At 45.8% G+C, this 14,665-nt stretch overlaps 1 protein-coding gene across 1 annotated transcript in view; it reads right to left on the minus strand.

Moving 5' to 3' along the window:
* Positions 1-841: 841 nt before the first annotated feature.
* Poldip3 (DNA polymerase delta interacting protein 3) overlaps positions 842-14,665 on the minus strand; it is a 28,722-nt gene continuing 14,898 nt past the window's right edge. Inside the window, exons 3-8 of the mRNA XM_027396107.2 lie at positions 12,640-12,735; positions 11,572-11,751; positions 10,984-11,061; positions 7,497-7,626; positions 3,991-4,057; positions 842-2,934 (exon numbers count right to left, since the gene is read on the minus strand). Coding sequence (XP_027251908.1) covers positions 2,757-2,934; positions 3,991-4,057; positions 7,497-7,626; positions 10,984-11,061; positions 11,572-11,751; positions 12,640-12,735 — 729 coding nt within the window. The 3' untranslated portion in view covers positions 842-2,756. The remainder of the gene's footprint in view (positions 2,935-3,990; positions 4,058-7,496; positions 7,627-10,983; positions 11,062-11,571; positions 11,752-12,639; positions 12,736-14,665) is intronic.

Consider the following 14,665-nt stretch of genomic DNA (forward strand, 5'->3'; position numbering starts at 1 on the left):
CCCAAGATGATGGAGATATCGGAGCCGAGGACATGTGACAGAAAGCTACATACAGGAAGTGGAACAGGCCAGAGTTGTTGCAGACAGCAACGCTGGAGGGGCAGAGCCCTCTAAACCCTCTGAAATGGCAGCCTCCATTACTGGACACGGAGCTATAGGATTTGGTGTTTGTACTGCAGGGTTTTGATCTTGCTTTGGTTCAATCTTTCTTTACTAGGTCCTCATTCCTCCCTTTTAGAATGGGAATGTGCATTCTGTAACATATGTTGGAAGTACATATTTTTTGATGTTAGAGGCTCAGTGAAGAATTTGCCTAGAAGCTGGGTGTTGGTGGTTCATGCCTTTAATCCCAACACTTGGGAGGAAGAGGCAGGCAGATCTCTGTGAGTTCGAGGCCGGCATGGTCTTAAGACAAAGATTTTGCCTAGAAGCCAGGCGGTGGTGGTGCACACCTTTAATCCCAGCACTCTGGAGGCAGACAGATCTCAGTGAGTTCAAGGCTAGCCTGGTCTACAAAGCAAGTTCGAGGATAGCCAAGATTGTTAGAGACACCCTGAAAAACCAAAAGAATAATTTGTCTTGAGGTTAGAGATGACTCAGCAGTTGAACACCCCCCCCCACACACACACACACAATTATAGCCCAGGGCCAACAAGCCTATTTGGTAGGTAAAGGTGTTCACCCTTAAGCCTAATAAACTGAGTTTCATCCATGGAATCCACATGGTGGAAGCGAAGAATGGGCTCCCAGTGGACCCTTGACTATCACACATGGATCATGAAATGCACACACAAAAAGTAAATATAGTAAAAGCAATTTAAAAAGACATCACAGCTCAAAGTTAGGAATAACAAACATTTATTGAGAAATGGAAAGTAACAAGCCCCTCCATCCCGCAATGTCTTTCTCTCCTGAACAAGACACACAGAAGTAATGCAAGGGAGGGGAGGGGCATGAGGGTTGGCCCACCTTTTCTGTTTCCCAAGGAGACATTGTAAAATGCAGGGGAGGCACGCCCTCCCCACCCTACCCCACCTCCAGCCTCACCCCCACAAAGTAGCACATAGCCAGGAGGCTGACTCAGTTCAACTGTGCTGTTCTGAGCATGCCTGGTTCAAAAAGAGCAGGGGAACCACGAAAGGTCTAGGCCATCCCTACTCTACACAAAGCAGAAAGTGTGCCAACTGTTCCCACAGGCAGAAAAGTTAGGCCCTAGTGTCTTCGGGTGTTCTCTTGGGTCAGGAAGGGTGAAGCATGGAGGAATGTCTTCTAGTTGCTGAAATGAATTAAGTTTGTACCCATTTAGAAGGGTTTAAGTTTGTACCCACTTAGAAGGGTTTAAGAGAAGCAGACTTCTTTGAACAGTAGAATGGAGCACCCCAGATGCCATTCCTGGATCCCTTGGCTGGGCACCCTCAGAGCTAAATGACTGATGTTGGCTCAAACTAGATACTTCAAGCAGGGCAGATCAAACTCCAGGAGAAGATAAATTAATTGAAGTTCTCTTTACTGGGCTAGCCTTGAGAGGGTCATAGTGTCTCGGCTTCCTTTACTGATGTGTGTGCCCTTAGAACCCCGCTCCAGCTATAAGAGCTTAGAATCTCCTTTTCCCATTGTCAGAGGACTACTGCCCAGCTTTGAAATGGTGCTGCCTGACACTCAGCACCTGCCTAAGTTCCATAGTTCTGCACTAACAGCCTAGGAGCATGCTGTAGAAAATAGCCCACCAGCTTGCCTGGTAGGCCGACTCTACTCTCAGACCACTCATGGCAGTGTAGGTCACTTACACTAACAGAGACAATGCCATAGTGGCAGCTGCACTTTGGGCAATCCTGACTGCTGTTCTGTAGATAAGTGAAGCCAGAAAGGCAGCGTTAGCTAGAGGTAGCCAACAGCTCCTACTCAATCAATCTCTTGAAAGCCCACTGTGCTGCAGCCTAGGGGCAGAACCTAGAAAAAGGCCCAACTAATTTGGAGCTGGTACCTGCACCAAAACCAGGCTGTAGTGTTGCCCTGTCAGGTGAGAACAAAGAGGGCTAAAGGCACAGGTCCCTGACTGTGCTCCTATCTGGAAGCACAGAACTGGGCCAGGGCCTTCGGCACTACTCTAACAAGGGAACATGAACCCTGGGAAATCCTTTTGAGCTGCCCAGGACAACACAGGCAGCCAGGAACTGGCAACACAGTCACCCTACCTGCCCCCATCACAGAGTTCCCCACATTAGGAGTCAGGTTGATGGTGACGGTGGTGAGAAGACAAGAAGCCAGTAACCTAATGCAGCTCCCAGCTGATCTACTGCCCACCAAATGGCAGGAGGTCACCTTTATTCTGTTTTCTTTGTAAAACTTCAACAGAACAAGAAAACTCCTGAAAACCAAACAACCAAACAACAACAACAAAAAAGCAGCCTCTCCAACAGCTCCAGTGCTCTGTGTCCCATGGCTACCCAGGAAAACAGTGCACCATTCCTAGGGAAGAAATCAGCTTGGGGCCGAGGGGAGGGGAGACACACGGACAAACACAGCCTACCATGATGAGTGGAGGAAAGAGGAAACATACGATAGAAATGTAACCCACAGAAGGGCAAGGTATGGAACAATACAGAAAGGTGGGTCCCGTCCAGTGAGGAAGCACTCCCTGGTGCCTTGACCCTTGCTCAGGGGGCTTCAGTCCAACGGCCCATTGGTCACAAGCTTTGCCTTGGGAAACAGAGCCACCCTCCTCTGCCCTGTTTCTGGCTGCCTCACTCCCCTCCTCAAAGTTTGATTTTGAATTCTGTGGGTTGTGTGGTCACAGAGGCCCCCGAGGACTTGAAGAGAGCTTTGAGAATGGTGTCAGGATCCACTTCAGCAGGAGGGTTGGAAGAGGAGGCAGCATTCCCCCGCCGAGGCAGCTCACTCTCCTTCTTCACCGAGGGGCTGTCACTCAGCCGCCTGTGAGGGCAGAGAACCAAATCCTTGTCAGTTTCTCCTTAGGTGGGGCTACATCTCACCACTGAGCATCTGTTGGGATCTGGGCACGGAATGTAATGCTCTCCACACCCCTCTATCTTGGAGGGGACCTATCTTGGAGGGGACTTCATCTTGGAGGGGACCTAGCTGCAGTCTGCTGAGTGCTGGAGTTTCAAGTCTAGAAATACTGCCTGTTCTTCTGGATGGTCACACATTACACAATCTTTCCAAGTCTAACCTAATCCAACCACATTAATGCCGGCAAGCCCAATGACTTCCTAACCTACCAGGTCATAAAAATCTTCAATATTTTTATTTTTTAAATTTTAAACCATGTTTACATGTGTGTCTGTGCATGGGACACAGATGGTTTAGAGATGCCCAACATGGGGAACCAACCCTAGGTCCTCTGCAAGAGGAACAAGCAGTCTCATTACTGAGCTTCTCTCCAGGCTCTTTCCAAAACATTCCTAAAAAACACCCTACTCCTGGGACAGTTTTACAGATTTGTTTGATCACTGTCGATTACCCAGGTTCAAATCCTGCCTTTCCATGTTCAAATCTATTCTAGGCCTGCCTGGCACAATTCCATCTACCTTGGCAAGTCTCACCTTCTCCTTGTGTATATTGCCCCTTTTCAAGAAAATTCTATCCTGCCAGCCGCAACACCCTATGCATCTCAGGCTCCAAAAGTCCTCAACAGTAAGCCAGACACATGTGCCCAGGAGTGCTCCAGCACCAGCTCAGCACAGTTACTTTTCACCTGGAAGATGTCAGTCACACAAAGGGGAGGGGACTGGTTTGCTTTCCACTCCCCTCAGAGGTGCTAGACACTGTCATATTAGTTCACTGTTTTTAGACCTTGGGAACAGGCTGGGACAAGCCCCCTGATTGACCACTGGGGATCAGAACAGAGGAAATGGAATGGAGAACAAAAGAAGCGGTGATGAAGCGCTTTGCCTTTAGAACAGAAAGAAGAGTGAGTATGCAGAGTAAACAAGGAGAGACCTTTTTCCAGCCTGTCCCATTGGCACTTACAGCAGGATGGGTTGCTCTGAGGTAATGACATTCCCATTCATGTGAAGATTGCACTTCATGGGTTGCCCTGGAAACAAAACAAGGAAAAGTCTACATCAAGAGGCCTGTTCCTCATAAGAGGACAAAGGTCACCAACACCATGACCAAGGGTCACATTCTACCACTGGAGCCAGACATGGTGGCCCAGGTCTGAAACCTAAGTACTGAGAGATACAGACAGGAAGATTCCAAGTTTACAGCCAGCCCGGAGTACCTCCTGTGGAACAAACAGAAGCTATCTAACATGTAGGTTTGGGGGCATCTAACTGGCCATTTTCTGAATGTACACCCTCTAGGACTATTAAGTCTGACCTATACCTTAGACCACACTGACTCTTTCACCCACGAGATCCCGGAACTTTATCCTTGGAGGGTGATTTGAGATGTCTCTCCTCTCTCATCTCCATGCTTTCTCTTGCTAAGAATACACTTCATCTCTTGTGAAATGTGTGATCCCTGAGTATGGTGTACTGCGTAATGAGAATAGGCCTGGTTCAGTAAGTCCTTGCCTAAGCCAAACCAATGCTTGTGCTGCCTCTGAAAACCCCAAATGAACCTCTTTTTTATATAAAAATATAGCCTCAAGTATTTCATCACAGCAACAGAAAACACACTAACACATGTAGACACTAAAGAAGCCTTGGAGTGTAAGGGATCCTCAGTAATGAGACCATGAAGCAAAAAGGCCAGAACTCTGCTTCACACTGGAGTCAGTGACTGTAGGATGGGGAAGGAATTATGCACAAACAAGTCTGTGAGGTACACAGGAAGGAAAACATTTATGCTATGACCATACAATGTGCACTGCAAACTCTTGAACAACCATAAAGAAAACGATTCAAAACATACACTGAACTCATTCAAGGAACCAAAAATCTAATTATTAGTAGCATGTGGGAGGATCAGTGAATCCACTTAAAGGAAAGCAAAGGTTAGACTGGACTGAATCCATACTGTGACCTCAGGCACAGCCCACTGCACCATGCTCTGCACTACAATGACTTGAAGGACTTATCCCCCACCCCTTCCTTTCTCCAAACTGAAGGCTCCTAGTATCCTGAATGAATGAGGTTATCTGGGCCACTTTTGCAAGAGCAGTGGTCACTCTAAGTCTCTCACTTTTTTGTTTGTTTTGGTTTTTCAAGACAGTTTCTGTGTAGCTTTGGAGCCTGTCCTAGAACTCACTCTACAGACCAGGCTGGCCTTGAACTCACAGAGATCTGACTTCTAGGATTAAAGGCATGTGCAACCACCGTCAGGCCTCTGTCATGTTTTGGTGATTTTGCCCTGCCTGGACAGTGTTATCACATCTGTCCTGTGTACTGTATGATATGTATACAGTGCTCTGGCTGCCCACTGACTAGCCATTCCTGTCTCTTTCTGGCCCGCCTATTCTTTGAAACATAACACTGAAATCAGACCAACTAATAACCCTATAATGAGTTTATCTTGTTTGAGCAAGGTCCAACTAGGTAGACTAGGCTGTCCTGTAACTACGCAGCACAGTCTAGACAGTTGAGCTATAATTTAGAAATGGTCACAGGAAAAAAAATAAAAAAACAAAAACCAAAAAAACAAGGCCAGGCGGTGGTGGCGCACGCCTTTAATCCCAGCACTCGGGAGGCAGAGACAGTCCGATCTCTGTGAGTTCGAGACTAGCCTGGTCTACAAGAGCTAGTTCCAGGACAGCCTCCAAAGCCATAGGGAAACCCTGTCTCGAACCCCTGCCCCCCCTCAAAAAAACCAAATAGAAATGGTCACAGGAAGGGAAGAACTGCATGTCTAGTCAATGCTGCTAGTTAAAGGCACAGGCTGGAGCTGGAGCTCAGGAGGAAGGTGTTTTCTTAGCATGTGTGAGGCCTTTGGATCCCTAACACTGGGGGGGGAAAAAAAAATCACAAAATGAAATAAAATGTTACTCCTAGTGTTGCATACTTGTAATCCCAGCCCTTGGGAAGTAGAGGCAGACTGAGTTATAGTGTGAGACCCTGCTGTTTGCAAACAAATACTACCACCCCTATAAAGAAAAAGGAATAGGGTTGTGGGAGACAGAGAGACATAGAACACCCTGCAGAACGAGAGAAAATAGCTGTATACCACCATTTACTTACTCAAAGACCTGACCGCATGGTGTAGGGGTGGGCATGTGTGCACGTGGAGGCCAGAAGTTAGCATCAGTGTCTTCCTCTACTACATTTCACCTTATTATTCATTTCATGTTTATTTGTGTATTCACTTATTGTTCGAGACAGGGTCTCTCACTAACTGGCTAGCAAACTAAGGATCCATGATAGGGGTTGTCTTTCTATATATGTTTCTCTTATTGGTTGATGACTAAAACACTGTCTGGCCAATAGAGGCAAGAAGATAGGTGGGACTAAGAGACGAGAATTCTGGGAAAAGTAGGCAGAGGCACCTTGAAGAGACACTATGTAGTTGAGGAAGGAGTAACAGATCCAGGCATTCTCCGGTAAGCCAAGACCATGTGGAAATACATAGAAATGGGTTAATAAGACAGAGCTAGCCAATAAGAAGCCCTAGCCATCGGCTAACAGTTTTGTAACTAATATAGCATCTCCATGTGTTTATTTGGGGCTCAAGGGTGGTGGGACCTGGCAGGACCAGAAAACCCTAGCAACAGATCCAGCCATCTGTCCCTGTACCAACAGCTGTGGTATTGTAGAAGCATGCGTCCTTTTATATGGGTGCAGGGAACCTCAACTCAGGTCCTTATGCTTGCACTTAATCCACTGAGCTCTCTCCCTTGTCTTGTGATTATACGAAGAACCTTTACAACTCAGGACTGAAAAAATAAAAACAAAAAGAGAATCCAGCCAGCACGCCTTTAATCCCAGCACTCAGGAGACAGAGGCAGGCAGATCTGAGTTTGAGGCCAGCCTGGTCTACAGAGTGAGTTCCAGGACAGCCAGGCTACACAGAAAAACCCTGCTTCAAAACCCAAAAAGGAATCTAACTATAGACTGGAGACATTTCTCTAGAAGATACACACATGGCAGATAAGCACATGTAAACCAGAACACCAAAGCTGTCTATTATTCTCTGACTCCATGATCCTAGTCCCTGGTCCTCAGCTGGCTCTCACCACATACACAATGAGCAATTGGAAAGGAGCATGACACAGAGCTCCTTTGACTATTTAGCTTGAGACATAAAAAGCAGTTTACTCACTGGTAGATGTCAACCAGAAGACAACATACAGCCAAGACTCCAGGCCTCTGAGAAACCTATGTCTCAGCAAGCCCAAATGTGAAACCTGGCTTTCCCAGCAAGACCCTTAAGATAGTCATCCACAGAGTGCACATCACTGCCTCTTCTTGTTACCCAGAAGATGGCAAGGGAGCAAGCTCCCCAAGATGTCTTTATGCCAACCTCAGAGGACAGCTCAACCCAAAAGCCTACTGCTTAAAAATAGAGGAGAGCACCATGGCAGCTCCCCTCTAACTTACCATCCAGACATCGGTTGTTGTACTTCTTGTACGCAGTGACTGCATCATCCTTCTTCACGAAGACAACCTCTGCTACCCCAGGATGGACCAGCCGTGCCCGCTTGAGGGCTCCACACACACAGAAAAGCTCCTGCAAAGGACAAGTGAGGCTGGGAGTGAAACCCCAACTCCCTGCCATTCATACTCTCTAAGGACTGCTCTGCAGTTCCATGCACAGGACTTCCTTTTCTGCTGGTATTCTTGACTTGCAGTGCCTGGGATATCCCACAAAGTCATTCCCAAGTTCTCTCTGTGCAGTTCAACAGTGTTTACAATTATGGAACTTAAGACAGCTCTGTGTTAGAACTGGTGCCCAGCATTATTAAAGGACTTTCAGAGAGCTCTGTGCCTGAACCACAGAAAGGCTGTACAAGCTCATTAAAAGCAGTCACCAATGCAGCCCAGGGAGGGAGACTGTTGGAACTATGGATGCTGGTGTTCTGCTGAGGGCAACTGAGAGTCATGGGCTGTTTGGTGACAGAAGAGTTCCCAGGACATGACACAGGACTCTGAGTACTAAAATCAGGAAAGTCCTAGCACAGAAAGTGGGTGCTGCTTTCTACCAGATGAGTGATCACTTCTCTTGGGCCGTGTCCTCTCTTAGATGGCTTCCTGCCCCAGCCTTTGGGATGCTTAGTAGCATTGTGAGCTCAACACCCAGCTTCAAGTGAAATCATTTTTAAAGGAGTGCTTTGTACATGTTGTCTTCATTATCTAATCACCTCATCTTAGTGAGGGAGGCAGAGGCCAGAGAGGGAGATGGAGATGTATAAAAGGGCCCAATCAGAACTTAAACCTTACTTCTTTTTCTTTTTCCTTTTTTTTTTTTTTTTTGTGGGGGGTTGGGTCTCAAGGCAGGGTTTCTCTGTGTAGCCCTGGCTGTCTAGTAACTTGCTTTGTAGACCAGGCTGGCCTCCAACTCAGATCCACCTGACTCTGCCTCCCAAGTGCTGGGATTAAAGGCGTGTGCCACCAGCAACCAACTTACACCTTATTTCATACCTGCCATTCACTTATATGTTGAGAACAAAAAGGCTAATGACAAGATCTCTGAAATGATTTCACTATGTACTCCTAGCTGTCCTGAATCTCACTATGTAGACCAGGCTGGCCTTAAACTCAAAGATGCACCTGCCTCTGCCTCCCAGGGCCATCAAGCCTACCTGGCCCTACTGCTACTCTTTTAATGTCACTTATCTGCACAAAAAATTGAAATATTTATTACTGAGAAAATATTCTGAGTTTTATTTTCCACTTGTGTCTTTTCAAAGATCTTTCACACAAAGTACCTGGCACACAAGAAATACTCAGTAAGTGGTAATTACTCTACTGCTGCTGTGTTACCTAGGCTGGCCTTAAACTTCTGATGTTTCTAGTTCAACCCCCTGAATAGCTAGGATTATGGACAGAAGCCATTTCAGTTCATTATTAACTTTTTGTTTGTTGTTGGTTTTTTGAGACTATGTTTCACTGCATAGCCCTGGCTGCTTTGGAACTCGTTCTATAGACCAGGTTGGCCTTGAACTCACAGAGATGGGCCTATCCTTTTTCTTTTTTTTTTTTTTTTGAGACAGAATCTCTGTACATAGACCTGGCTCTTCTGGAATTTACTATGTAAACCAAGCTATCCTTGAACTTAGAGATCTACCTGTCCCTACCTCTCAAGTGCTGGGATCAAAGGTGTGTGTCACTACACCCAACCACCCTACTACTTTTATAATCAGGAAAAGTTTCAATTCTTTATAGCTTTCCATGTCTTAACTACAGCTAGCGGGGCTGGAGAGATGGCTTAGAAGTTAACTACATCTAGCTCGCTAGTAAGTACTTGTGCATGTACTCTGTCTGTCTGTGTACCGCCAGCAACACTGTATCTGCTGAAGTAGAAGGAGGAGGCCTCTTAGTTCTAATGTTGTCCACACAGATCTCTGGACTTCAGTTACCCAGCAACAAATAGGTCACAGGAAGAGCTGCAGAATCCAAGATTTGGCTGCAGGGCACAGCTGGAGTCTTCAGCTGTACTCTTTTTATCACCAGACAGTCCAAATGGTGCTTAGGTTTCTAACTGAATAGCTCTGCTAAGGGCCTAATATTCCTGTTGAGTGAAAAGGAAGTACTAGCTGCTCCCAGGCTCACATTTAACAGTCACCTTAGTTATGCTCATGATTCTTACAGTCAAGAAGGAACACTACAGAGGTCACCCACCAAAACCTGCCAAGCTGTCTTGCTCCTTGAGAAGATGGAATTATTAAACTCACAAAGATTCAAGGGAAAAAACACCAACCAGCAATGCTATACAAGACAATGGCCCCATAAGCTCTTTTTTTTTTTTTTTAAAGATTTATTTATTTATCAGTTATACAGTGTTCTGCCTACATGTATGCCTGTAGGCCAAAGAGAGCACCAGATCTCATTACAAATGGTTGTGAGCCACCATGTGGTTGCTGGGAATTGAACTCAGGACTTCTGGAAGAACAGCCAGTGCTCCTAACCTCTGAGCCTTCTCTCCAGCAAACCTCTCCCTGCCCCCATAAGCTCTTATGCTTGAGTGCTTGGTCCCCAGTTGGTAGAACTGTTTGGGAAGGTTTAGGTGGTGTTGCCTTGTTGGAGGAGTTGTCACTGACTTTGAGGTTTCAAAAAAATTTGCGCTATTCCCAATATTTGTTCTTTCTGCTTCCTACTTGCGGACCAAGTTGTGAGCTCTCAGCTGTCCCTGCTGTCATGCCTTTGCTCCACTACTGTGGACTCCACCTTCTGAAACCCTAAGCCTATATTTAATATTTGTAGTTGCTTTCACATGGTGTTTTGTCACAGCAACAGAAACGTAACTAAGACAGGTATGGCAGGGACTGTCCTAGTCCTGTCATGAAAGACACTCCATGGATTAGGCAGACTGGGCAGGACACCATTTAGAGGCCATGCAGAAGAGAGCAAACAGCTGTACCAAGACTGCTCTCAAGAGCAGCCTTCAAGGCTTTGGCCTCATAAAGATCACCTATCTCTGCCACCATAGGACTGACCTGCTGAGTCATTTGAGGCTTACGGCTGGTGCCCAAAAACTGGGCGTCCAACACTTGTAACTAACAGAGTAGCTCACCAGTACCACACTGTACATAGTAGTATGGTTTATGGTGAACACTTGCTTTATTTCTGTACAGTATGGAATTTGGTACAGCCTAAGTACAGAGTCTTCAGCAAGTCATTGGTTTCAAGTGTTACCCTAACTTGTTAGAGGAGTAGGTCCCCATGCTGTTATACCACTAGGAGTCAACACCTGTTTCTCTAACTCCACCTTTGGTGATTTGGTCCTGTATCCTTGGGTAGTAAAAAATCTGCCCTGAGCATGCCCATCCTTTGAGTTCCAGCAAATCATTAACTGATGTAGTCCTATAGACTTGTACAATAGAAGCCACCTGTGACTTAAAGGTTGGGCAGTTGTGACGGTACTTACAACAATGTCCTCTTCCGTGACTCGAGGGTGCAGATTATTCACAGTCATCTTGGTACCTTCCAAGGGGCTGAGCACAGGCTGCCATAGAGAGGAATATGACAAGGAGTCAAACGGCAACATGCAGTAATACAGAACTCACTCCAGACAACCAACCAGGAAGGCACAACAGAAATCCCATTCAGAACGCATCTATCACACTGGGCCTCTTGGACTATACAGGCCACCAGACTCCTGCTACTTCCTATGTGCAGGCCCTTCAGACCCAAGCCTCTGCATGGAATGCATACATGCTTCGAGACTCAGCCAGCTCAGGCTTAAATTCCTGAGAGGTACAAGATGACTCCTAAAGGTTCTCAGCAGCTTTCTTCTGGGACCCTCAGACCATGTCACTATATAGTGCCATCTCTCTCCAAGGGCCCTCACTGTCCAGCAAGTTCACTGTATCCAAGGGTCCCCAGGTACTGGCTTATTTGTTTGCAGAAAGGGATGGTTAACACCCACCTCATGGGGGGGGGTCAAGGACCCATGGGGTACACATAGCACAGTGACCACCCACACAGGCTGATACTAGCTGGAGTGGTAACTTACCTCAGCAGGTGGCAGCTCTTTGGGAGGCTCCTCCTTGTTTACCAGCGTCCGAGACATGTTGGTCAAGGCTTTGGTTCGAACAGAGGAGGGAAGAACAGGAGCCGTGTAGGCATCATTCTGAACCACTTTTGTGAGAGGGAGGGCCTTGGACATGGACAGCTTGGAACTGCTCAGTCCAGTCTATACAAACAAGCAGAAAGGAGTCTGAGAAGCAGAGACACAGACTTTTGTTTTGTTTTTAGAGACAGGGTTTCTCTGTGTAACAGTCCTGGAACTTGCTCTGTAGACCAGACTGACCTCGAACTCACAGAGATCCGCCTGCCTCTGCCTCCCAAGTGCTGGGATTAAAGGCGTGCGCCACCACTACCTCGAAAGCTGGGTTATGTTGAATAGGTTCATCCACTCTCTCTATGCTGCTTCCTTATCATAAAAACAAACCCATGTCACTGAACAGGAGAAATCTTAAATAAAATTACTACAAGCACTATTTTTCTAACTGGAATTAGCCATGGACTAAACCAGCAGACAGGCAGGCAAACCCAAACAGTCTAGTTACTAGAAAGGCTTCTTTCCTTTATATAAATGAACTGGCAACATTCAACTTCACAACCACTGGAAGAACTTAATTAATAACCAGGAGATTGGTTTACACTTTGGGATCCTGGGCCAAAGCTGAGCCTTTGCAACAGGACCCTCCTCAAGCTCCCAGACACTGCTTTCTCACTTTTCTGCATGATGTCTGATATTTCCAGATGCAGCCCAACTTTTCTTGACTTGCTAATAAACTTCTACTGCTTACAGTTTACCCAGCCTGTTGTACTGTTACAGCAGCAGAAAATGGACTAACACATTCCCTTCAAGTGTCTCAAACCCAGCCCCTTGGAAATGTAGCTCTTCATTTCACTGCTGTGGGACCTTGAGTAAAGTCCTGGACACCCCAGTCTCAGCAATGATAAAAAGAGGGAGCTGGCTAGTTATGGCTCTAAAAAAGCTCATAGCCCATATCAATGAGAGGCTCTTTTCTCTACAACCTCATCCACCCACTAGATCTGATGCAGAGTACCATACCATGTGATGGACAAAGCTGCCTGTAGCTGCAAACTTCATCTGTTTTGTAGGAACAGGTGCTGCAACGTCATCATCTTCATCTAGGTCATATAAGTTCTGAGAAGGAAGAAACAGAAAGCTGGGCTAGGGATGTTGCTCAGTGACCCTAACACCCAAGAATAAACAAATCCATCAGGTGGATAAATGCTAATATGGCACGCTGGCCCTCAACAAACATCTGAACCAAGAGCCGAGAAATGGCTGCTGAAATGAACAAGGAACTAAGGAAGGATGTGGACACATGAATACAGGGGTCAGGGGAGACTTGGACTCAAGTCCTTACAAGGTGACTCCTGCTCACAGAACCCAGTAAAAAATGCTAAAAAGTACACAAAATTATGTTTTAGAAGAAATAATCCATGTAGCCCAGCCTGGCCTGAAATTCAATCCTCTTGTCCCTAGTCTCCCAAGTACTTAACACATGGCAAGAAATATCATTTTCTGTTTTTGTTTTTTTGTTTCTCTGTGTAGCTCTGGGTGGCTGTCCAGGAACTCACTCTGTAGACCAGGCTGGCCTGGAACTCAGAGATCCATCTGACTCTGCCTCCGAGTGCTGGGATTAAAGGTGTGTGCCACCACCACCTGGCTCAGAAGTATCTTTTTATAAGTAGCAAATGCTTATCCAGAATCTCATATTCAGTTAATGATACAATCTGAGAAAAATGCCATTGTGGAACAACAAAATACACTTACACTACTTACACAAGCCTATATGGTAACATGGTAGAGCCTACTACATAGCTAGTCTGGAATATGGCACTGTATGTAGTCTATCACTAACCACAATGTTACTGTGAAGTACATGATTGATTATGCATCATTTGGCTTCAAAAGTCATCCCAAGTCTGGTCTGTAGGAGTAAGCGTAACCCTACAAAGAGTTTTATCCCAAATGTAATCACAGAAGAGTATTTCTAGTAGGAAAAATGTCAAATTAATAATTATCCAGGTCTTAAAGATTTTTATACAAATTTGAAAGAAATTATGAAAAAAAAGATCATTACAAAATTGGGTGAGAATATAACCTTAATTCCACTTGGGTATTAAACAAAAGTAACAACAGAAATAAATGAAAAAACAGGAAGGGGGGCTAGAGTAGTTCAGTGGTCCAGTACTTATCTAGCACCAGAAAGCACATCAAAAACAAAACAAAACAACAACAACAAAAGGGGCTGTTAAAGAGCACTTGCTTCTCAAAGAGAGATGGGTTCAGTCCTTGGCACACACATGATGGGTGAAACTCCAGTTCCAGGGACCTTCTTCTGACCTCCTCCGCACCAGGCATAATACGCAGTGCACATGCACACATGCAAACAAACACTGATACACATTTTTAAAAAAGATTTATTTGTTATGTATACAGTGCTCTGCCTCCACACCAGAAGAGGACACCAGATCTCATCATAGATGGTGGTGAACCACCATGTGGCTGCTGGGAATTGAACTCAAGACCTCCGGAAGAGCAGTCAGTATTCTTAACTTCTGAGCGATTTGTCCAGCCCCAATACTGATACACATTTTAAAAACAAACAAACAAACAAAAAAGCGGGGCGTTGGTGGCGTATACCTTTAATCCCAGAACTCAGAAAGCAGAGGCAGGTGGATCTTTGTAAGTTCAAGGACAGCCTTGTCTCCAGAGCGAGTGCCAGGACAGGCTCCAAAGCTACACAGAAAAAACCTGTCTTGAAAGAAAACAAACAAACACAGAAAGGAGCTACAGTAGAATGTGAATAGTTCCTGGCTTGGTGAACAGGTACATGAAGGGTGTTTTTCTCCATTAGATACATGTAATATTGATACTAACAAACAATTCAGTTTTCCTGTCTTCTACTGCCCTTTATACCTCTCCTTTCTCGGTAAGAAGTTTCTTATTAGAGGCTTGGGTGGAGCTGCACAGATGGTACACAATACCAAGCCCTGGGTTTCCTCTGTAGCACAATATACCAGGAAGGTGGAGGCAGGAGTATCAGACTGACTGTCTACAGGAG

The sequence above is a fragment of the Cricetulus griseus genome, chromosome 2 (genome assembly GCF_003668045.3).
Source record: "Cricetulus griseus strain 17A/GY chromosome 2, alternate assembly CriGri-PICRH-1.0, whole genome shotgun sequence".
Classification (NCBI taxonomy): domain Eukaryota; kingdom Metazoa; phylum Chordata; class Mammalia; order Rodentia; family Cricetidae; genus Cricetulus; species Cricetulus griseus.